Here is a 23,711-nt window from a genome sequence, read left to right on the forward strand (position 1 = left end):
TAACATTGGAATTGGTAAATGAGGCAATACGTAAAACGATTTTTTGAAACAATAAGGGATCGTGACCTGTCCTGCTCCCTTCTCCAAGGGGGAAAACAAACCAGCAGCCCTGCATGTTAAACTCAAATGGCTCGCTTATTCCCATTCCTGTAGTCCCGGTGCAATATGGAAATTATTTAAGATGTTGGCTCGCTGACACGCTGTTATGATCTAAACAAGACAACACAGAGCAGGGATGGATTTTCCACACCTCTCAGCTGGTTAACCCCTGGCAAGCAGGGACCTTCTCACCATGTGCCCACGGTCGTTCCTTCTGTGAGCACTCAGACCTGCCATGCTCACACCGCTGCAGAAACCAAGGTCTTCTTCCACGAAGCAAGTGGATGCATGAGTCTCATTTCACAGGAGGATCACCTAAATCAGACCTGGTCCACGAGCGAGTGAATCTGTCTCAAGTGTAGCACAAGCTATGAGAAATAACCCAGCAAACTGATACAACAAAATCATAACGGCAGGTTGCAGTTACCTATTTTTAGTTCTTTGTGCAGGGAACATGATGCTGGTTTAGGCATGTACATAGACACACCATCTTGACCATAATGAATTCCTAACGTGGAGAGAGAGACAGTCGAAATTAGCACAGCACAAACACTTGCCTGTGTGAACAGGGAATTCTTTGTGATTTCATGCTTTTGGCAAAAAGAGATGCCAGTGAACTGGAAAGACACGAGCACGCAGGACTGTGTGGAAGATGACACACTGAGCACTGATGGACATTTAGCTTCTGATACTGGATCAGTAAATCCCTGAGGAAAAAGAGAGAAGAGAAGAGAAGAGAAGAGAAGAGAAGAGAAGAGAAGAGAAGAGAAGAGAAGAGAAGAGAAGAGAGAGAGAGAGAGAGAGAGAGAGAGAGAGAGAAAGAGAAGAGATTTTATGCCCTTGCCCTCTCTCCAGCACAAAATCCCACATCATTATATATATATATGTATTATGAGGGATATATAGATTTAATAAAATATATAAATGTATCCCAGGCAGGAATCAGACACAACTGTTGCTAGCAAGCAGTCCAAGACCAAACATGCACCAAGCATAACTATGTCTGCTAACAAACCATGGCATGAAGTAGGTATCTGTTAGCACAAACCACGGGAACTTGACCTTAAAAAAACGGGTTTTCCCTGCTCTTCATCAGACTCTTCATCTGTTGCCTTCTCTGATCATTGCATTTCTTACATGATCAATTAAATCCTCATAAAACACTCTGGAAGTATTCCTCTGTGCAAAAAGCATCACTCCATGCCACAGGGAGCTCTGGATGTCGTACAGGCATTGATTTGGGGGAAAGAGAAGCGTTAGGGCTGGGTCATGACCAGCACTCACATGGGGGTAAAGCACTCGACTCCTTTCTGTAGCCCCCCCCAACTACAACCACGGGAGCTGCAAGCGATGAAAGGATCAGTACAACATATTCTTTTCTTAGATTTGGTAGAAATCGGTAGGTCCAAGAGTCACCAGGGAAGGAAGAATAAACCAGCACGCACAAATGGAAAAAACTGAGAACACAAAATGCTTCTTTTTTAAGGTAACCTTCTTTTAACGTAAGAAGGGATTAATGGCAAATTAAAATAAAATCTCACTGTAGTAATCTAGAGGGACATTGTCAGAAGGTCTCCATATAATTAGATGGAATTAAGCTACCGGAGTGTCTCCAGGTATCCTTGCATGTTTCTGTAGAGAAAACATGAGAGTGGCATGGTCCGGGCGATGATTTTGACATGAAGTTAGGAAAAGCAACAGAGAAAAATGCAGTGCCAACACCCCAGTGCTAAAACCTTCAGCTGTTCAGCTGGGGAAGCTTGGGGCATCCCATCTAGTGTCGAGGCTTCATAAATAATAAATCAAAAGAGAACAGATCATCTTTTTATTCTGCTTGGTGACTGCAAGAATGGAGATGGAAAAGTGGAAAAGGAGCTGCCAAACTGGAATAGATCAGAAAGGAGAAGTGTTAAATACGGTTTGATCAAACCAAGACAGCTTCTAACTTCATGGTTACCTCCTCCCAGTGCGTACCTGAGCTGCTCTGAAGTCCTTCTCCTCTCTGCTTTCAGTTTCCCCAGGTCCCCAGGAGGAGGGCTGGATCCTGCTCCATGTCTCTTACCTCCAGTAGACAATGTCAGCTCTGGAATTTGCTCCGGATTTATTCCATGCCAGAGAAACACTTGACTAAAAGAAATAATAGAGCTGATAAGAGATGAGTTTCTTTTCCTTTTTCCTCCCTTCCTACTCAGCTGAAAGGTTTCTCAGGAAATTGTATTTTTAGCCACGGATAAAATGAAGTATCACTAATGGGAACCCAATTGATTTTTCATACTTGCATTCACCAGCTTACAAGTGGCTGACTTGCCACAGCGAGGTAAGAAAATCAAAGACAGATAAGAAAAGCAAAGACGTGACCCTGACCGAGGAAGAGGAATGGGGTGTAGAGGCAAACGACAAAATCCCCCCCTGCCATGGCTTTTGGGAAGACTTTTCCACACTTTGCCAGGTATAGGACAAATTTTTGCTCAAGCTATGAGGTTTTGTGGGTTTTGCTCACGTTCAAGCCTTCCTTAAAGAAGGGTACAAGGAACTGGGAAAAGGCTGTCTGCTTTTATTTAGAGAGAAAAAGGCAATAAATGACATCCAGTGAGCACGTAAGTGCAGAATCCATGAAAAGCAAAATCCGTCTGTGTGCAATAAATGAGATTAAGGGGGCAAGAGACTAAAAAATTAATGTGGAGAACAGAAGGTGCAGCAGATAAACAGGCAGCACAAACTTTTCAAATTTCTGAGAAATAAGCATTTAATAAAAACCCAGTTTCTGAACAAGTAGGAAACATTCCCTCAGCCTCATTGACACAAAGACAGTAAAGTCTAACCAGCTTATTCCCAGTTAGAAAGACCTGAAGGTTGAGATTAAGATTAATTAAGAAGATTTAATTAAAACACAGACCATCCCATCACTGGCATCTGTATCACAAAACAAAATAAAATCTGATTCCCAGCTGATATCTGGTGTGTTTGGCTGGAGAACAAGGCAGATCCAGATGAATCAGCTGTTTCCAGTGCTGGGCCCCAAATATTCCTGCACCATCACCAAAATCACCAGGGGCAGGCAAGAGTTTTAGCCACACAGACCTGGCACAAAGAGAGCAAAGCCCGTTTCTAACCCATTTTTTGAAAGGCACAGGATGCAGAAGTAAGGATGAAGCCAGAAGCTGAAGCCCATGAGCGTAGCACTCATTGCTCTCATACACAACCCTGATCCCATCAGAAGTAAAAATCACTGAGCTCAGTAAACTCAAACTGCCCTGCTATTGACTTGAGCAGAAGGAGGCGGCAATTTCACCGTGTGCGTTCATAGATACAGTGAATCTATTGTCATTTAAGGCTATGCCCTAGGCAGGATTTTCCATCCCTCCACCTTGAGTTCAGTTGAATGGGGCTCCATGCCCTTCTTCCAGACAATTTTGGAAATCTTATCAAAAAAAAAGAAAAAAAAAGAAGAGAAAAAAAGAAGAGAGAGAGAAAAACTTATTTTTTTTCTGTCACTTTCTTGAGATTAATCCCAGGAAACCACCAAGTCCCTTTTGTATCTGTAATCCATCTGCGCTGCTTTGTATCAACACCACTGCAATTAGGTGCCTATTTTGCTGCTGACTGCTGCTTTTTATCCAATTGCCTGCGTCGTCCAACTGTTTTGCTGTTCGGCTTGGATGCATTTCCTTCTCCACTGGTTACCACTGCTCTGACACTTATAACAGAAATTATTCCAGGCAGGAATTGCCTATTTGTCATACTTTTAACGCTTAGCATAAGGGGAAGAAGGCCTCTCACAAGAATTCAAATAAACATTAACATCGAAGGAAAAGCACAAAGCAATAGAGTCGTTCATATAAAAATTTTATTAAAAAGGAGGACACAGCCCCCAAAACAGCACTGTACATTATGTCCCAAACTTTTACAATTTAACAGTCATAATTAAATACAAAAAGCTACAAAAATGGTGTGCACATCAGAAAAGAAGAACTAATCCTCCAATTGCTCGAAATGTGGCTGGAGAAAGTGTTTGTCCATGGTGGTTTGCAATGCATGTGGAGACACAGGTACCCATTGAGGCTGTGAGCATGCACATTTTGGATTTTTTTTTTTTTCTGTCATAAGAGCCACGATGGCTTTTGATCTTATCAGATCTTTAGCTTAAAAAGAAAGAGAAGAGCAAATTGTTAGGGCTTGATGCTGCATCTGATAATGTTATGCTGGGTAAATAACTTGTATTTTCATATCATAAGTCCCACTCTTTCTATTATCACTAGTTTTGTTTCAATTATTAGTAATTAAAAGAAAAAATACGGATACTACTGCTGTCACAGGAAAAAAAAAAAAAACAAAAAACAGTCTCGCTTAACCACCATCTATAGATGTGAAAATAAAGAAGAAATAAAGCCGTATTTTAAAGGACTTTTTTTCTATTCATACTTGAAGAACTACCTCTAGTCTAACCTGGGACCAGTTTTAACAGCGCTAACTTTCAGCGCATCAACCACTATTTTAAGTTATGATTGTGAGTCAGCTGCACACTATGTAGTAGTAAACACAAAAAAAGGAGGAAGAATATTTAAAATATATCAATTTTCTTGACTTCCTTACAAAAGATTTCCATGCCGTGCCATAAAAAGAATTTGAAGCAAAATAGATTTACAAAAGCTATTGTGCTCGAGTCAGCGGCATATGTACACATTAAAATTGGAACAATACAAAAAGTATTCTTAGTAGAAAAGGCAATATATAAAATTATATAAAGAGTGTTTTAAAAGTATAAAATTAGGAAATTATGCATAGAAGAGTGTTTCACAGGCCCTGCAGCAACACATTATTTGTAGCAATGGCCGTCTTAGCAAATCCTTGCCTGCGTAGGCAGAATTTCTGCCAGATCCTGAAACAAAAAACTCATTGCCTACAGAATTCGCTGGTTATGTTTGGAAGGGGATAGGCAAAAAGGGAGAAATCCAGGATATATTTTGGTAGCAGCTCTTTTATAAGCTTTTGTTGGGTGTTGCATAGGTAGTAATGGAGTGTTTCTGCTGTCACGGGCTTGTACCACGACTGCCTTTCTGGGAAGCGGATAAAGGAAGGTGCCTGAACTTTCTCAAGGACATGGTTTGCGTCCTCGTTCAGCCGCTCATAGGAGCCGATGAAGTCGTACCTGACGGCGCAGGGCTGGCACAGGTTGTAGATGGGCATCCAGTGCTCGTTCATCTTTTCCACATCCTCATCCAGCAGGTAGCGGAGAAACTCGGAGAAGGTCACGTCGTCGCCTGCTGACTTGCCCCCGTTTTTTCGGTACCTCCTGACAATCTCCACCCCGTACTTCAGCTGGTACTCCTTGATCTCCCCAAACTTATTCCTGTAGGCCGACAGCAGCCTCTCCGCGGGGTTTCGCACAAAGATGAACTTGTAATAGTTCTTCAGGCGGTAGTTGATCTCGTCCGGCTTCATGTCCCCCAGGAACACCAGGTCGCTCTTGTGGTCCATCTTGAGCTTGACGTCGACGCTCTCCAGCGCTCCATCCAGCACCTTCAGGATGCGCTTCCAGTTGGAGCAGGCCACCTTGGGGACGTAGCAGTACAGAAAGCGGTACTTGTCGCTGACCAGGAGGTGACGGAGCACCGTCCGCCGCTGGCCGGCCGGCAGCTCCCAGACGCTGTGGGGCATGGCCCGCTGCCCGCAGACCGAGCGGATGGTGCGGTTGCGGATGTCCCGCAGCACCTCACGGTCGAGGTCGCCAGGGACCTCCCTGCCGCCCACCCTCCGGACGAGCTCCCCTGCCGGAGGGTGCAGCGGGGGCGGCTTCACCTCGGCCAGGATGCCCTTCTCGATCATCAGCAGCAGCCCGCTGGAGGCCAGGATCACGCCGAACATCAACATGGAGGGCAGCAGCACCGTGCCGCCGGCCCGCAAACGGGACCGGCTGCAGGCCGAGGCGGGCGCCCGCCTCAACTCCCCGGAGAAGGGGGACCGGGGGAACATGGCCTCGAAAGAGCCGGGCCAACGCCGCCTCAGCCTCCGAGCCTCATGCCCGGGTAAGGGGGGAGTTGGATGCCGGCTCCCGGCCGCCGGCACCGGGGAAGGGGGTGAGGCGGGGCAGCCGCCGGCAGTGACGGCCGCGCGGGGCGGGCAGGGGGCCGGCGGAGGCGGCGGCCATTTCGCGGCGTCCCCGCCCCGCGCTCATCGTTTCCCCTTCTCTCCGTGCCTGCCTCCTTCTCTCTGTCACGGGGGAGTGGGAAGGGAGCTTCGGAGGGTGTCCCTCGGCCCCTTCAGGCGTCTCCGTGAGGGAAGGGAGCCCGGAGCCGCCTGCCGCCGCGTTTCCAGTCAGGGCTGCAGCTCCCGCCGCGTTCCTCAGTCACTCAGGGCAGGCGCAGTTATTAGGGTGAACGAACATGCCACGTTCTCCTCTCCCCACAATAAGTATTACATTTAAGAAAATAAACCATCCCCGGCCTTGGTTCCGGATTACAGGACAGATTTGAAGGGTGCTCGTAGCCCAGAGGAGGCTTCAGTGCTTCAGTGCTGCGTTTTCTGCACCCAGACCCCACCTGCACACACACTTCTTGCTCCTGTAACAATAACTGAGTTGCAAAGAGTGGGTTTTAAACACACCGAGTCTGAAGCTGCACCTTTTGACTCCCAGTGCTTCCACGCTTGTATTTAGTCATTCTGCAGCATGATACAGGCTTTAATTAGACAGCTATAATCTGCATTTTCCCCAATACTTCATTAAGACAGACTACTATTAATTAGTTATGACATGTTTTGTTTAACCCGTTAACATTTTATTGCATGGTTTCAGCATTGGAAGTGGAAGAGAAAGTGATTTAAATTACCTTGCGAGCTCTCTGCAGCTTCTTGGGCGCTGTGCACAGAGGGGAGTCTAAGCCAAGGACAGCTGTGCCACCACCTGGAAGGCAAAGAAAAATATTTCTAAATATATAGGTATTTCCCCCAAGCCTTGCTCTTTAGATTGTCTGAATGACTCGAGCTGAAGTTCTCCTCACACCACCTCCACCTAAAGCAAACCCTAAGAGCAGCAACAAGCTGTAACCAGAGGCTTGTAGTTGGAGCCAGGTAGGCAGCCTGAACAGCAGGTAAATGCTAAACTAGACATAAGGATGCAATTTCTAAATAGAGCTCTTTCTGGAGCAGAAATCATGCCATACTTGCATTGTTCAACATATTTTTCTTCATTGCACTTTCAGAGCATACCACAGGGTTTGTGCTTCTTAACTAGTCTTCCAGGGACTCTGTCAAAAGCTTTCTTAACATCAAAAGAAAACAGCTTAGTTTTCTTTGATCAAAAGCCAAGAGTGTTTTGTCAGCCAAGACAGACAAAGTATTTGTAGTGAAGTGCAAGAGCCTGAAGCTAGATTATTTTACATTTTACAGTTTTATTTTGATGTAAATACAGCATTAGTTTTAGGAAGATACTGAATATTCTACACTGTGATCAGCAGCACAGCTGAAAATCTGCACAATCTGTAGCATTACCAGATTTCTGATATGATTTCAGAGGGCAGGTCTGAGGATCTGATCTTGATCTCAATACCAGAGTAAACTGAAGGTGTGCCAACGTATGAGATGAGAATCAGACCTACTTGGAAAGCCTGCATCTTAGAGAAGAAGATTGATTACAGTAAACACTGGTAAAGGCACTAATACTATTTCCAAAACAAACAAGGGAAATTTTTATTTCTTAGAAGGCATACTAGCCTAGCACCGCTTGCCCTCCTTTGTTTCTATTCACTTGTGATATCTATAGGCCTAGAGTAGTTACATATGGTAACCAATGAGTTCTGAATATATATTCCAGACTGCTAGAAATCGGAGACTGCCCGTGATGTCAGTCAGTTCATTTTTTCCTCCTAGGTATGCAAGGAAACTTTGATTTAAGGATTGGTCTTAATAGCACAGGTCTTTGGTAGGATGCAAAGTCTCTATAGAAACAACATAGCTAAGAAAATACAGGATTTGTGGTGCTGTGTTGTTTGTTTGCAAGACTAAAGCCCATGTCACTGAAAAAAAATATTAACTAGTTATACTGAATGTGCCTAATGCTCACTCTGCATGGTAATAAACTTGATCTTCAAACAGTTAAAAGAAGCACCATGTTCAGAATGTGCAGAACTACTGGAATATATTTCAGAGATCCATTTCTTCAGAGAAGATACATTTCGAACATAAAATGTCACTAAGAAACCCTAAGTTTAGGCTGCTGTGAGTTGCCTATAAAGCTTGTACTGCAAAGCACAAGAGATGGAATTTAGTTCTTTCTTACAGATATATCAAGGAGGATTTTGTAATAATTGACAGCCCTTTTCAGGATGCTTTCAAACTCTACCTGTTTACCTTTGTCACTTTATTCCAAATAACTAAAGGCAACTGACCCTCATTTTGGCCAACTAGATATGTATTCTGGCTCCGCTACAATTACAGGAACCACGCATAAGATGCACATGGGAACAGAAGGCCCGCTGATGACTGCATCTGTGAGCTTCTCGCTGATCCTAATTGTAAACTGTGAGTTTGGGAAGGAAGAGGCTTGCAGACATGCTGTTTCATCTAATTGATCTGCTGACTTCATGGTGCACTCTAGACAAACTTTGATGCTTGTTTCTCCACTTCAGGTAAGTATTTCTGCAGTAGTTGTCATCCTAGCCCAGACTAGTGCATAATGACTAGCCAGTGATGTTATCACTGGATCTTGCCAGAGCATGTAGAGCATTGTGTTAAGAAACTACCTTCAGCACTGCCTGAAATAAGTTGTACTGACTCAAATGTAAAATTTAAGAGTCTGTTCCTTTGCTTTTTCACATTTAAAAAGCGACATCTCACAGACACCGTAAAAATCCGTGTCTCCTGTAACTCAGACAGCACATGCAGCCCACAGCACTGTTTGTCCCCAATACCAGCAGCACTTACAACTCTGCACAGAGCAACCTTCTCAATCCACCCCCACTGTGAGTGCCTGGGAAAACAGGCAGGCTTTACAGCATGCCCAATGGATTAACCAAATCCAGCTGTCGTTACTATATATGGGTAAAGTATGGCTGCACTTAAACTGCACCTTTCATCTGTAGGAATCTTAAAGTCCCTGTGCAGAAGAGAGACACATTCATCCACACCAAGTCACAGTAAATTGTTTGCATCCCATGGCTATATGCAGCACCATGGAACAAGGAAAACCCTCATAGCCATACTCATAGAGATGCTTTGCCAGATCTCAGTGTGATCCTCATCTACCTAGGGGTGTAATGGCAGCCTCTTCCCCACAATTACTCATTTCTGAAGGATATAAAAATAGGATTTTTATAATTCACAGCACTCTTCAAGCTGCTTTCAAACCCCACCATTTACTTTTGCCTTAGGATCACAGGGTTGGCATTGCAATCCATAGCAGGACAGCTCTTGCCAGCCCAGCAAAGACCATTCCTGAGAGCAGGAACGGAAAACTTCAGTCCGTTGCCTGTCCAGACCAAGGGGTTAGGAGCATGTTCCTTCCATCCCCAGGTAACAACCAACTGGTGTTGAATAATTCTCTAGTTTTTTTTTTTTCTTTCTCAATGCGAACTCACATGAGCAGAGAAGCAACATTATAATGCATTGTTTTATATACTTAACTGCATTACACTGAGCTGGTCTCCCAGTATCATTTATGAGGGTGACACTCAGGTTTAAAGCAGACTGTAGTATTCATCCCTGTCTAACAGAAATGGTCTTAATAAAAAAAGTGTCAATTCCTATAGGAGATGGAGAGAAAGACTGAAGGACATACGTGTCCCTTCCAGCCCAGCGTGAGGTCAGACACTGATGGTCATCACAAGCACTGCCACATGCCCTACCAAGGCCCTGCTGGTCTTTCGGGTAGGATCCAATATTTACTTTGGGCTGAGAAACTGCAAAAAGTAAGAACACATGAGGCCCCAACAAAAAGCTTAGGAAAAAAGAAAAAATGTTTGAAGAACAACCATTTGAGCTGATGCCAACTTTCCAAACAAGCACAGTACAGCATGACAGGACAGTGACAAGTAAGTGTGGGCAAAATAAGGCCTCTTGGACCAATACGAACAGCTCCAGATCAAAAAGCAAAACAAGCAAAGCTTGAAGAGAAGAGATCTGATGTTGTGGCTTGTGTCCATAGATTATCCAGTAATTTAGTATAATAAAGCCTCTTAAGGAAGTGGATAAGTGTAGTGAGCTGATTGTGAAATGGCTTCTATGTAAAGCAGAGTTTCTTATCTCTAGGAAAAAAGTCTTTTTAAAACAAGTCAAACATGCTGGGTGAATATGCTAAATAATTCAGAGATTATTATGACAGGCTAGGTCTATCTTGCTCGTAATAGAAATCACTATTTTCAAGGAAAATGTAGCGCTGAAGGATCTGCTTATCTTGCAACTGCAAATTAATTGATATGCAGCTGGCTGAACTTGCAAAGACCTTATGCTGAGTTATGCCATTTTTCCCTGCTCTGTTGTGCATAACTGTGCAATTGCCTCGGAACTGAGCCTTTTCAGGAGTTTTGGTTCCTTTTTTCAAGGAAACCACCACCACACATGGTCATTAGAAGCCACAGCAGCTTGTCCCACCTTGGCTTTGCCAATTTCCCAGTGTACTGATGCCTGGAGGGAGGAAGAGAACACACTCAGGTCCCCGGGATTGTAAGGACAGTAAATTCGTGGGGCAGGCTGCAAGGCTGTATATTCGCCACTGGGGCTATATGCACCATATAGGTGCCAGCGCTCGGATCTGCTCCAGCTGGGCAAGAGGTGAGGGGAAGTTCAGAAATAGCGCAGGGGCCGGCATTTCGGTAACAGCAGCTCTGAGTCAGAGCTTTCCTGGCACTGGCCGTGGGCAGCAACTCCCAAGTCTTCTGAAGAAGAGCAGATCAACGTGCAGGAGCCCTTCCCAGGCAGAGAACATACAATTTTAAGCAGTAGAAACCAAAACTCCCTTTTTCTGCTCTTCATCCTCCACTGGCCAATCTCAAATCTCTCCCAGCCCTTCCATACCAGGGCTGTGTATCCCTACCAGTTGCATACACGTCGGACATCACTAACATCAGCAGTCAGCTGTGGCTTTATCATCAAATTTTCAGTATGAACACACATTAAATGTGTGCAGCTATGAAACTCACGTTGCCAGAGGGTCTCAAAGTCTCCAAACTAATTCTAGGTATATCTGCTCCTCTTTACAACAAGTGGTTCCCCGAGGCTCCCAAACAGCTCTTGTGGGGCTGTAATGAAGTTACGAGTCCTGCAGGTCATCTCCAGTGATTGCCACCGGCCTCATTACCTGCTTCAGCCAGCCTTGCACACTTAAATAATGAGGAAAGTTCGGAGTCAGCACAGCGATCTGCTTGAGCAGCAGCACTGAGCGACTTGCCATACAAGGCAGTGATGCTGCAGTGGCAGGACTGATCCTTAGAAATGAAAATTGCTGCAGGGCTTATGCTTTGCCACATCCTCGGTAGATGACTTTTTTGGGGGGCGTTAAAGATCTCCTACAAACGTGCTAGACAGGACGTTATTTCCAGTGGGGAAAAAGTGTCAGAAGGGTTGGCTGTCTTGTGAAAATGCGTTGTTCTCACTGATGCAGGGCTGATAGATGGTTGGAAATATTCCTTCTTCATTATATATTTTCCTCCCAAGTCTTGGTTGAAAGGCAGAAATATCTGTTAAGGAAAAGCAATGCTACATGGCACCTAATAACACTTTTCTGGGTCTGAAAGGAAAGAAATTGCTTACATTCCTTCATAAAACAAATCAAAACCAAATGTCAGGGTAAGAAATAGCAATTTCTTTCCTGGATAAATGAGCAAAATGGATGTAGTGAAAGCCCAGGACACTTCACCATGCCCAGGCGGGCTTGCCAGCATGCAAGTTTTTGGTACTTGCTGCTTGAATATGACTAACGTTTTTGTGAGCCAACTAATTTCACAGGCAGGAAAGCAAGGACTGAATCTGCTCTGACGCCTCCCAAATCTGCAGCATCTCATCTCTGATGCCAGAAATTATTACCACAAGGCAAGAAAGTAGGGCTGAGGTCAAACGAGTAGCTGTTTTCATTTGCAATGTCTTTTCGTGCGTCGGGAGCAAGGAACAGCCTGCAAACTGGATGCTTTGCCCCAGGAAATTTATTCGAGAGGGAGGCTGGACAGTGATAGTGATGGGTACTGGGAGATGAGAAATATTAGGTGTAAGTTAAAAGAAAGAGAGGCTCAAGCTGGAATTAAGAAGGAGCTTGTCCTCAAGAGGACAGTCAAGCACTGGAGAAGGTTGGCCGGAGGAGTTGTGCCACCTGCATGGAGCCCGGGCTGAAAGACTCCAAAATAACGAGTGCTGCCTCGGCAGGGCGCCTGGACACAAGAGTCACTCAGCCATTCCCTTGCAACCACCCATCATCCCAACCAAGCCTTCAGAGAGCAGCAGCAGTTACCTGATGGAGAACAGCGTGGTCTTCTGGACAGCTGCATCAAAAGAAAAGGCAAAACAACTGAGCCCCCAAAAGCCCACCTATTTCACCAAGACAATTCCATTAAACAGGGTATGCCTCAATGCGATTAACATCCCCTGAGCATTGGGATGGGCAAGAAATGGTGCGAGCTGGGCTGAACTCGATGAATACATCTCAAGAGGGCACAAAACAGCTGGGTGGTCCTCGCTGGAGTGATTGAGAGCATCGTGCATGTCTCGAGGTGCTTGGCAGACACGGGTTTTCTCCTTGCAAATGTATCAACATAAAGGTGGGTTTGGATATGAGCATTCAAGAGTAGAAAATTAAGGAGGCAGCTCAGGATCTGGGTAGCAGGAAACAGAAGAGAGAAAGCTTCATCTCCTGAAAAATGAATTGTTAGAGAACATGTGCTGTTTTAATTAGGCAAAGCAGCAGAAGTGACTCGAGCAAGAACTCCAGGACTCCATCCATCCCATCTGGATAATTTTAAAAGAAATGTCAAGAGCAATAAAATAAATAAGTAAATCTGCTTCCCCTTGCTTCCTTACCACGGAGAAATTGGTCTTTCTGCAGAAAAGCACTGGAGACTGTCTTCCCCCTTCTATAAACAACAAAAATGGCACATTTTTTTTCCCCAGATTTTAGAAAAAAATGATTAGGAATCTAACACAGGCATTGCAATTCTTACACTAGAAGATGGAGGACTGGGGGGGTCTGACCCTTTAACAAAGAAATCCTTTTCCACATGGGTTTATTACAAGAATATAACAGCACCTTCCCTCTGCAGTGGTCCATCCCAGGGGCTGTGCCCACTGGGGACATTTTGCATGGGACAGAGGAGGCTTTCAGCGCTGCGGCCCCACTCTGCCCCACATCTTGCTTCGGGATGCCCTAATCCTCCACACCATGCTCACCTTGACCTTTAGGCCATGCAAAAGTTGTTTGTTCTCCTGGAGGCCCACAGTCATCCTCCTTAGATCACAATTTCCCATGAAAGCCCTTACAAAGGAGGAAATTTAAATTGCAAGCCAACTTTCTCAAATATCAGGAAAAAAAAAAAATCAAAGTCGGGAGCATCTCTTCTTGTTGCTGGATGAAGACTCTGGAAATGGGGTTGGCTTTGCAGGCAAGCCCTGCTGCTTTTTCAGATCCGTGTTTACAGCCCCACATGCCTGCGGGGTTGCTGGCACCGGGCATTCGAGCAGCTCCCGGCGTCCCTGCTCCCTTTAGGAAATCCATTCACAGCGGGCGTTTCGGCTTTCATCTCGCAGGGAGGCGAGAACAAAACCCAACCGTGCTCATTTGTGTGCACGACAGCAGCTAATACGGTAAAATAAATGGCACTAACATGCCATATAATTCCCTCTTTATAGACTGTAATTATACAGTGTGGTATTAACTCAACCCTACTTATTTGCTGCACTCCAGCTCCAATACAAAAGGGAAGGATTTGGGAGCTGTGCTTGGAAAAGAAGAAACATCCCCACCGCCCCATCCCAGCCTGGGACGGAGGCAAAGCATTTAGTCGCGAGGTCACCCTCAATTTTGAGCAATTTAGAGCTTCATCCCTTTGAGAATTTCATATTCTTGGCCCCAGGCGTAGCAGGGGACAGCTGGTGCACGCACGTGGTCCTTCCTGCACCCAGCACCCTGCATTTTAAACTCCGGGTTCAGGCACTGCCAAAAGGACGCTCGGTGCTTCGAAAACGTGCTGCTATAGACAGGTTTTTACATATTAATCTATCTACATATCTACATATTAAAAAAAAATAATAAAAAAAATCAGCATGTTTATGTCACAGGAGAAAACCCAGCAAGCCTCAATCACGGCACAAAGGAATATGGAGAGTTCACCTTTTGGAGAGGAAAGGAGAAAAGTTTTCTTACCCGCTCTTCCCAGCGCACTCGATGTTTTCCAAACCATGACATCCCCGCTGTGGAAAGCAGAAATGCCTCGGGAACAGTCCCAAACCGCTTCCCAAGGGGAAACCCCGCCAGGTTTTCCACAACCATCTCATTCATCAAGCACTCAACAGGCCTGGCACTGCCATTGCTGCCTAGCACACCGCCTTGCGAACCTCGTCATTTACGGGAGCAGAGAAAACTCGGAGCAACGAAGAAAACTGCTTCTAGCAACCCAGCCGGTGTTTAAGAGACGCTTGCACAGGGGCTGCTTTCTTTTCCCCTTTCTGTGAAGTCAGACAAGCACAGCACTATCTGCAGCGAGGTGTGTGACACGCACCTCTAAAAACAGAATTAGTTTTGGGCAAGGGTCAGTCGGTGCCCAGATAACACCTACAGGCGTCACCCTGCCCCTCCTGGCTGATTATCACGCACTGCGTGCTTCCCCTGTAGGGTAAACACAAACCAACAGGCTACAGGCAAAAATCTCCCTCCTCGCTTCCCCTGCACGACAGAGGAAGTTTGCTGATGCAGGTGCCGGCTGCTGCTGAAACTGGGTTCTCCTGACCCTGCTTTGCCAAGCTTTTGCTCAATATCCTTTCAAAAACACCTTTTCTCATTAGAACAGTTCGCCTGTTTTCTAATGCCCATATTCCAGTATCCTGACCACCACGGAGAACAGAAAATCTTCATCGAGCTGCTGGCGTGGTTCAGCATTGCTGAATAGGTTCTCCTGTAAGAATTATTGGGCAGCCGAACCCACTCCAAGCGCCGCTTGTTTCTACAGAGCGCTCCGAAGAGGTTTACGGAGATACAAAAATTAAATACAAAGCCGCAGAATAAATGGCGCTTCCACGCGGCGTATTGTGTAAATCCAGTTTAAATTATTTCCTTTATTAAATATCCTTTCCACTTAAAAATGGATTAGCTGCTCTCACTAGAGGCTCCGGCGGAAAAGCCATCCCATCCCTATAGCAACAAGTGACAGGAACGCCACGCTCGCTCCCACAACAGGTCCTCGGCCTCGTGTTATCCAGAACCGCTATTGCGGCACTTCCGATAAATTACCGATTAATTCCGATAATTTCAATAAATTCCGATTAATTACCTCCATCAGCACGGAGCGGCGCTGCGGATTTGTGTCATGCTGGGGGCCACGCACATGGCCCCATCCCGTGTTGAATGCGCCGATAGCACACGTAGGAGCTTTCCAGCAAGGAAGGAAAGATGACTTACAGGTGGGTTGGTGGGGGATGCCTGCCCCAAAATCTCCTCCAGGAGCACACAGAGCTCTTAACCTACATTTTAGACCAGTGTTTGGAAGAACAAGAGTAACTGAAACAGCGCGTGTGCCCTCAACCCATTGTTTGAACACCCTGCTGCCATTGCAGGGAAGATTAACCTAAAAAGGGCAGATTTAGCTGAATTTCTGGGGTTTGCAGGAGACTGGAGCAGCGTGGTTCAGCTGGTCCCCACCCCGCAGCCTCCTTTCCCCGGGGCTGAACAGGATATGTTACCTTCCTGCTGCTGTCTTCCCGCAGGAGATGCCCTCCAGCACCACCCACCTCGGTATTTCTGGAAAAACAGCTTCGCAGGGCGAGGAAAGGCTTCAGCCTCCGCTCCCGACACGGGGCTGCAGCGGGGACAAACGATACAGGCTGAGCTTGGTTTTTATGCAGCTCCGGGTGCTGCTCGTTGCTCGGCAGCCGCTTGCACAGGACCTAGCTGAGCGCTCCATCGCGCGAACACCACAGCCGAAATCGCTCCCGTCTCTTGGCTGGGGTGAGCTTTGGCACCATTACAGCCGGTGACAATTAGCGCTGTTAAGGCAGCGGTTAAACGCAGCCGTGGCTTTTGCTCCAGGTGGGAAGACGCTTCGGTAACCGGAGCAGGCACCGAGAGCTGCTCCGCTTCTGCTCCGTGGGGAGGAAGGTGGCGATGAAACCCGTGGGGAAGCGACCGCAGAAACGTGTGCCAGAATCCCAGTCATGCCTCCCCTGGCAAGGAGCTGCCCTGAAACACAGCCCCGAGGCGCGGGGCGAGCAGGCACACCAACTCCCCGAGGCTGCGATGAGCCACGGGTGAGCAGTCCCCTTCCTCTGCACGGATTTTAATTCCCCAGCCTCTGGATGGGCTTTTGAACGCCTCCCGCCCCTCCAGCACGCTTGTCCCACTGCCAAGCCTCACCCTGCAGGTGGCTGCAGCCCCGAGCGCCAACATCGCCCCAGCAGCCCACCTCCGGACACCGCATGCGCAAGCCAGGGCAGATGAAACCTGCAAGGAGCCCCTGCCCGTTACCTTCATCACTGTCGTAAGGGCACAAGAGCCCAAATTCATTCAATGCTAGCTCCAGAAGGGCCGGATGCCCTCGGCGCAGGTAGCCAATTTCAACAATAAACCCATTTTTCTTCGATGTTAATCACAGCTTTTCAGCTCACTGTGCACGAAGAGCTGGGACAGAAAATTTTTCTCAATTTTTGTTTTCTGTTAAATCGACCCCTGGGAGACATCGTCACTGCCTGGCAAAGCGCAGGAGCTGTCCAGAGGTATGGGGTGTGCACAGAGCACGTTTTGGCCACCACACCACTGATGTCTCGGGGTTTCAGCCCTGGCACTCACATTAAGCACAACTTCGAAGTTTCAAGTGGGTCTTTAGCAAAAATACAGGGTCAGGCATATCACGCCCACTCACCCCACACTGGCTTGCAAATTTAAATGCCACAGGATGAGCTCCTATCTCCCCATGGGAGATAATTCACAGTTTACTGCGCTTCATTATCAAGAAGGTTTTCCTTTTTCAGCCCAAATTCTCTCATTTTTGTCTACTCCTCCAGGTTTGTGCCTAACCTGTCCACAGCTCCCCACGAGGAGCAGCATGGTAAGAGGGCTCCTCATTAACGGTGACGGGCAGGGAAATCAAAAAAGCAAAGATCCTCTGGCAAAAAAACAAAAACAAAAAAAACCCTAATCCCACAAAGATGTCAGACCAGGAACTTAATGAAAACGGGCTAATGAGGCTGGCAGGGCTGCAAGGGCACACTGCTTAAGGTGGTGGGAGCGGTGGTCCCACCTCGGTGCATCCATACCCTGCTCCCACCAACAGGGCAATCTCAAAATTTCCCTTTCGAAGCAACCTCAGGGCAAGAGACGGTGCAAAACCCCGTTGCGCTGCTGCCCTGTGTTTTAAGGCCGCTGTTACTGTGCCCAGCCCATCTGCATTCATGCCACAAACCACGCTTGCCGCTCACTCCCCTCTCTATAATTAGGAGCTAATTCAGCATCGGTAACAGCCGTCGCTTTTTCATCCTGCTCATTTTGTTCCCAGAACTCATTCTCCCCCTTCCCAGGCATGCAAGGGTCCAGCTCTAATTAAAACTCGGTATTATTTATAGAAATAACCCATTCCAAGGGCCAGCCACCCAGCCAAGAGCTAAATCACGGCTCCTCCCCACTGCTCCATGCCTGGAGCTCCATGGATGCTCAGCCTGGCTTCGTTGCAGAGGGCACCAAAACCTGACACCAAACGTCACAGTTTTGGGGTGAGCAGCTCTGGCAGCAGCTTTTTGCCAGCGTTTTGCTTGCAGAGCTGCTTCTCATCGCTGCCTGGGCAGAATCATTTCAGCCCTACTCCCAGGACCTGCTGCTTACTGCAAGCACCCGAGCTTAGCACCTTCAGCCTGCACTCACCTGCGTTCGGATGCACGGAGGTTTTCTGGCAGATCCTGCTCCTCAGAGAAGTGCTGACCCCGCTGTGTGGTTTCACGTGGGTTACCTTATTCCCCTCAGCACTTGCACCCACTTGGGATCCCTCTCATGCCTTTTGGGGATGTCCACGGAGGCGATACGGTTTGTCGGACCTGTCCTCAGCATGCACACGTTTGGTGCCGTGGGGCTGGGACGCTGCTGGGCTGGCAGAAATGCTGCCAAGTGGACTGTTGGCTTGTAGAGGTGATGCTCCATGTGGAATGCTTTTCTCAAAGCAACATCTCAAAATGCTCCTGAAGCACGGGCTGACACACCAAGCCTACGGAGACGCCCTTTGCCGCTAACACCTTCCCCTTCTGAAAGGCAGACTTAACTATTCCTATGACAGCAGCTGTTGAGAGCAGACCGGAAATGAAATAAAAATTCATCCCCCCAGACAATCCTCCATGCTCTCGCTCCGTTTTCACCCGATGCCTCACCGGTATTCATTTTGGGGCTGCGTCCCAGCCAGGATGGGGACGCCTTCCTGCAGGGACAGCCCCAAGGACCCAAGCACCAAAACTCGCTCTCCCATCGGCCCCCTCCAGGCACTTCAAGTCCTGCACCCCGCAGGTACCCATCCTGAAAAGCTCGGTCAAGAAAGAGAAGAACAGCGTTGCACCAATTTTGTTTTCTAAATCAATACGATTTTTCAAATTTATTTTTTAAGAATTACTTCTAATATATCTTTCTCACAGAAGGAGGGTATAGGGAATGTTCTCATTCCATCTGTAAACACTGAAATACAGATCTGGGAAACCAGGGAAGAGACACAAAAAAAGTGCATTTTACAAAATTATCAACTAAAATATATTTTACATGTATTACGTTTCAATTTAAATTCTACCGGCTGCATTTTCAGTTTCAAAAAATATTTCCATATCTAATAGATTAAAAAAGCATGAAATATTTTCATTATGGATAAGACATTTCGATTCATTTACATGCTGTCTGCACAACAGCATAAGCAACCACGTGAATCTCAAACAATGTTCTTGGCCTGAAGCAGGTTCTAACATGAGAAGAGTCAGGATTTGTCCTCTCCGGACACGGAGCAGAGCCCCTTCCAAACCCAGGGCAAGCGCAACTTCTCTTCTGCCTGGAGAGGAGCCAGGACAAAGGTGGGAGCAGGGGGGGAGAGGGGTCAGAAGAAGGAATTTCATCGAGTTACTGTGGTTTCCAAGGCTGGGTTTCAAACCCTTCCCTGACTGTGCAGCAATGCTCAGGGTTGGCCTGGCAGGTGGGTCTTGGAGCATCCTGCGTCTGATGGCACTTGTGCTAGAGGGAGGCGGCCGCAGGCAGCTTGCCTGCTCCGGGCCGGGTGGCAGCAGCGTCCCTGCCGAGGCCAGCACATGTGTTTAGGGCTCCCCGTGTCCTCCCCGGCTGGCACCGTGCGACCATGGCCGCAGGGCACAGCTGCTCTGTTCCCTGTGTGCTGGGTGGCCACGATCCCCTCTGTCGTGATGGGCAGGAGCAGCTCTGCTTCTCCAGCACCCTCCCGCCCAGCAGCAGCAGGGAACACTTTCTCTGACACCTCCTCGCCCCCCTCCCCGTGGCATTTTCGGTCACCCGAGAGCCCCAGAAGCGCTCCCAAGTCCTATCCCAGCAGCTCACTGCTGCACGGGCAGCCCAGCTGCGTCCTTCCAAGAGACCACCAGTGCCCAAGCTAATTGTTAAGGGGAAATCTGAGCAATTACTTTGACACTAACAGTATCTTGAGGTATCAATGAGATGCTTCTCCTGTGAATTCTTGCCTATGCACCTAGGGTCAGATGTCCTAGAGCAGGGTGTTTGCCCCGTGGCAAGAACAACAGGGCTTTTCCAGCACCTTCTGCAACACTGAGCAGGAATCGTCCACCAACAGCAGGGAGACGTGTGCCTTGCTGTCCCCCGTGGTGGGTGCCAGTTCTTGTCATCTCCTCTTACGTCGTCTTCTTCTAGACACGTTCCCCTCTTTGGTATGTAGAGCAAATCTCTGGAGACCTCCTGGTTAACGAGCTATTTCCACATCATGGATTCAATGCCATGGGGTTTTCCTTCCGGGCGCGCAGCCGTCGGAGCGAGCCGATGCCGTTCCCACCAGGGCAGCAGGCAGTGCAGGTAGCGCCACTTCCACCGACAGGATGACATTAAAGCAGTTTCAGTACTTCCACCATTTAATGTGAGTTCAGAAGCCCCCCAAAAAAGCAGAAAGATGCAGATCCCTAGCTCACGTGAGCGGCTCCAGCCAGCAGGCACGTGGCCGACGCAGCGTTGCTCCTTGTCCTTTACATTAGTGCAATCTCGACATGGATTCCCAGCTTGGCGAGGCTGACTCGGCGGACTCTGTTACACCGTCCTTTGGTTTGCTTTAAGATCAATTCCGACAGCTTGCGTTGAAGATAAACTAAAGTCTATCTAGGATCTATACACATAAGGCAAGAGGCAAAAAATATTTGCGGGGCGCGGGCTGCATCTGTCAATGCAAGCCCTTCCCAGTACTCAGTTCCTTTCAGGAGCCACAAAGCCACTTTGGTGAGCTCGCTCGGATGACAGGAGGAGTTTGGAGATGAGGGGAAGCTGCAAGGCAGCGCTGAGACAGCTCTGCTGGTGGCTTCAGTGGGACACCCAGGGTTACGACAGTGACGTAAAGGGGGGCTAAGAAAAAAAAGCCAAAAACCACTCAGAGTGTGTTTGCCATTTCTCCCCCCAGGTGTCTAGCTTCACACTGAAGACATGGGGTTAAAAGACATTACAGAAAAACAATCTGGGAAGAAAGAGTAAACCCACTTCTATCGCTACAGCCCTCTGCGCCATCAGAGCAAGAGCAGTACTCAGAAGAGAGGAGAAAACGTGGTTTTCACCAACGGAGCCCACTTTGTGTGCTCCCAGCTCCAGAGCAATGCATGCCTGCTGGCAGCGTGCCTTATGGGATGCGTGATCCTTCAGGGAAGGGCACCTAGGACAGATACACGGCTCTCTGCAACGCCACACTGGGAGGTAAATCCTGCCAGCTCCCTCTCTGCCTCTGAGCTGGAGCAGATTTCCTAGCCTGGCTGCCAAGCCTCAGTCCGGGTGGTGAATCGCAGAACGACTCTTAAAAAGGTGAGGGGAAGAGAGAGATTAGGAGGGGAAAAAAAAAGGTGGGGGAGGAGGCTACCTCTTCCCCCCCAGTGGAGCAAAACCAATTCAAGCATGACACAACGCCACTCTGCGTCCAGGTAGCTTCAAAAGCAACTCTTGTGTTTCGGAGGAGCTCTCGCTCACCAGAAATCTTCCCTCTTCCCTGTGGGACAGAGGAGACTCCTGCGCTCTGCCAAGGAACCGGTCTCAGTCCTCCCACTTCACATCAGGGCACGAAAACCACAGAACTATCACAGCTTGATTCATCCAACGCACCACAGCATCCCTCCTGCACCTTCCCACCATCCCCACCAACGATGGCTCTGGATTCAGCTTACTGGCTTTTATCCCCTACAACCCCCTCCCAATATATGCATCTCTAGATACATATATAGATATAGATTTACATATGCAAGTACCTATATCTATATACATATATTTATTTTATACGTATATATTTTCATTTATGCTTTTAACGAAGTGCTGTGCTTTCAACTGCTGCCTTCCTCCGCAGGGATCTGCTCCTGCGCGTGCTGTTCAGTCCGAGGAAAGAGCGCTGGGCGCTCTCGTCTGCAAGCAGCACGAGGTGAGTCGCCACGAGCGCACGCATGTCCCAGGCTGCCAGCCCGCCGTCGGCTCTCCGGTGCCGCTCGCCCCTCACCGTGGTCCCGCTGCAGGGCTGCACTACTGCGGGTTCTTCAGGATGCGCCCGTGTCTGAAGTCGTAGACGTGACGACAGAGGAAAACCAGCTCGGGGTCAGTGTCCTCGGGCACCTTGCGGTGCAGAGGCGTGGAGTACTCTTCTGAGGGAGGAACCATAATGGTTTTCCTGCCAGGGATCCCTTCGACTCGACGCTTTGCCAAGGCACAAAATCTGCAAAGCAATGACATTGGAAGAGTTAGTGTGGACTCCTTTCATCTCTCACTGCACAATTTTCACTGCTTGTGTCAGTCTTTCTAACCAGAAGCCACGAGTGTGGCTGCCCAAGGATAAGGAGCATGGGGAGCACGTAGGAGAATTCACCTTTGCTCAATAGGGTGACACAGCTCTTGCTTCTGATCCTACACGGAACCGTACAAAGTGACACGTTGGTTTTGCTCTCTATACTGGCAGGTTCCATACAGTATGAAAGATGATTGCAGTTAATCCACCTTGCCGTTACTATTTTGGCCTTGTTGTTAATTAGCCCTGGAAGAGTCTTATACATCAGCATTGCTTGGATGGACACAAAGGGGCTGGGTACGATGAGGGCAGGGTCAGACACTGCATTTCAAGCTAACTGTGCCTGTTCCAGGCAAATACACAGTACCTTCTACAGCATTTTAGAGCCACCCACACCTCTCTGAATAAGTGACAAAAGGCATTCTCTCTAGAAGAAAACTTTTGTCTAGCTGAGCTGTACTCCAACATTTTGCCTAACAGCCATCCACGCAAAGTCAGGTGCTGACCCAAAACAGCAAAGAGCAAGGAGCACATACTGGCTTCAGGTCACAGAATCATTAAGGTTGGAAAAGGGCTCCAAGATCATCTCTCCAACCGTCCCCCTACCATCACCCACTAAACCAGGTCCCCATGACTAAATCCCCCGTGCACCTATGGGGGTGATCTTGGAGGAGTGGAGTCAAAGCTCATACAAGCTCCTGAGACAACCTCTAACAAAAAAGAACATCATTTTGTAAGCACTCGAGCCAGTTCAGCTTCACGCCAAACACTGGATACGTGCATGTTCCTTACACATGCATGTTTCAAACACCAACCATGCTACCTGCACCTAGGCTAAAGAAGCTGCCTGCAGCATGGCAAGTCACACAGCCTGGCTCCGGTCAGGGATAAACCTGCTGAGTCTTTCACACCAGGTAAGAGCAACAGGAAAGCAACAGCTTCATGCCATCAACTGCACTAGCACTTCTAGGATTCATAAACCAGAGCAAGAAAATCCCCTGTTCTAGGTGCTCCTCTGTTCCCATCCAGGATACATTAACAACCCTTTTGCAGGAGCCTGTGGTACAGACTAGATTTTGCAGTCTGCATTACTAAATCCTTTGGGTAAAACTGACCAAGGACAAAAGCCATCTCAGAGCTGATCAGAGCTAGCTCGAGCAGTCCACAACTCCTAAATCATTTAAGAGCTACTTCTTGGCTTCTGAAAACCTTTATTTCTTCGTCAGACTTCCACACAGGCAAAAGATGAATTCAGGATGCCTTCAGGGAACTTTGCTCAAAGGTAACCTTACCCACAGCAGCACAAAAAAAAACCACCTGCCAACAGCTGTTCCAGAAGAGCAGACTCTTAGAAGCAAAATGAGCTGTTTGAGTCCAAAGTCCTAGGCTGGTTTTTAGTTTTCAAAAGAAGGAACAAAATTTAGTTTAAAATGAGTTTGGAAAAGTTTGGTTTTAGAATTTCAAACAGTG

General features: G+C 47.6%; 2 protein-coding genes and 1 long non-coding RNA gene across 4 annotated transcripts in view; all 3 read right to left on the bottom strand.

Moving 5' to 3' along the window:
- Positions 1–96: 96 nt before the first annotated feature.
- Positions 97–15,975, bottom strand: LOC125182925 (uncharacterized). Of its 2 annotated transcripts, none has more exons than XR_010831789.1 (4): positions 14,438–15,975; positions 6,927–7,000; positions 2,074–2,226; positions 97–806 (listed from the first exon to the last, which is right to left on the bottom strand). It is a non-coding gene; the product is annotated as an uncharacterized lncRNA (long non-coding RNA). The 2 variants fall into 2 exon arrangements; XR_010831790.1 differs by lacking the exon at positions 97–806 and adding an exon at positions 1,025–1,982.
- On the bottom strand, positions 3,929–6,199 carry CHST14 (carbohydrate sulfotransferase 14). Its single transcript, XM_013198317.3, has one exon. The coding sequence runs from the start codon at positions 6,070–6,072 to the stop codon at positions 4,993–4,995; it is 1,080 nt and encodes a 359-aa protein (XP_013053771.2). The 5' UTR covers positions 6,073–6,199; the 3' UTR covers positions 3,929–4,992.
- A 2,846-nt stretch (positions 15,976–18,821) lies between the features above and the next one.
- Positions 18,822–23,711, bottom strand: part of BAHD1 (bromo adjacent homology domain containing 1) — a 37,786-nt gene continuing 32,896 nt past the window's right edge. The window contains exon 7 of the mRNA XM_066997855.1: positions 18,822–22,172. Coding sequence (XP_066853956.1) covers positions 21,983–22,172 — 190 coding nt within the window. The 3' untranslated portion in view covers positions 18,822–21,982. The remainder of the gene's footprint in view (positions 22,173–23,711) is intronic.

Source organism: Anser cygnoides, chromosome 5 (genome assembly GCF_040182565.1).
Source record: "Anser cygnoides isolate HZ-2024a breed goose chromosome 5, Taihu_goose_T2T_genome, whole genome shotgun sequence".
NCBI lineage: Eukaryota > Metazoa > Chordata > Aves > Anseriformes > Anatidae > Anser > Anser cygnoides.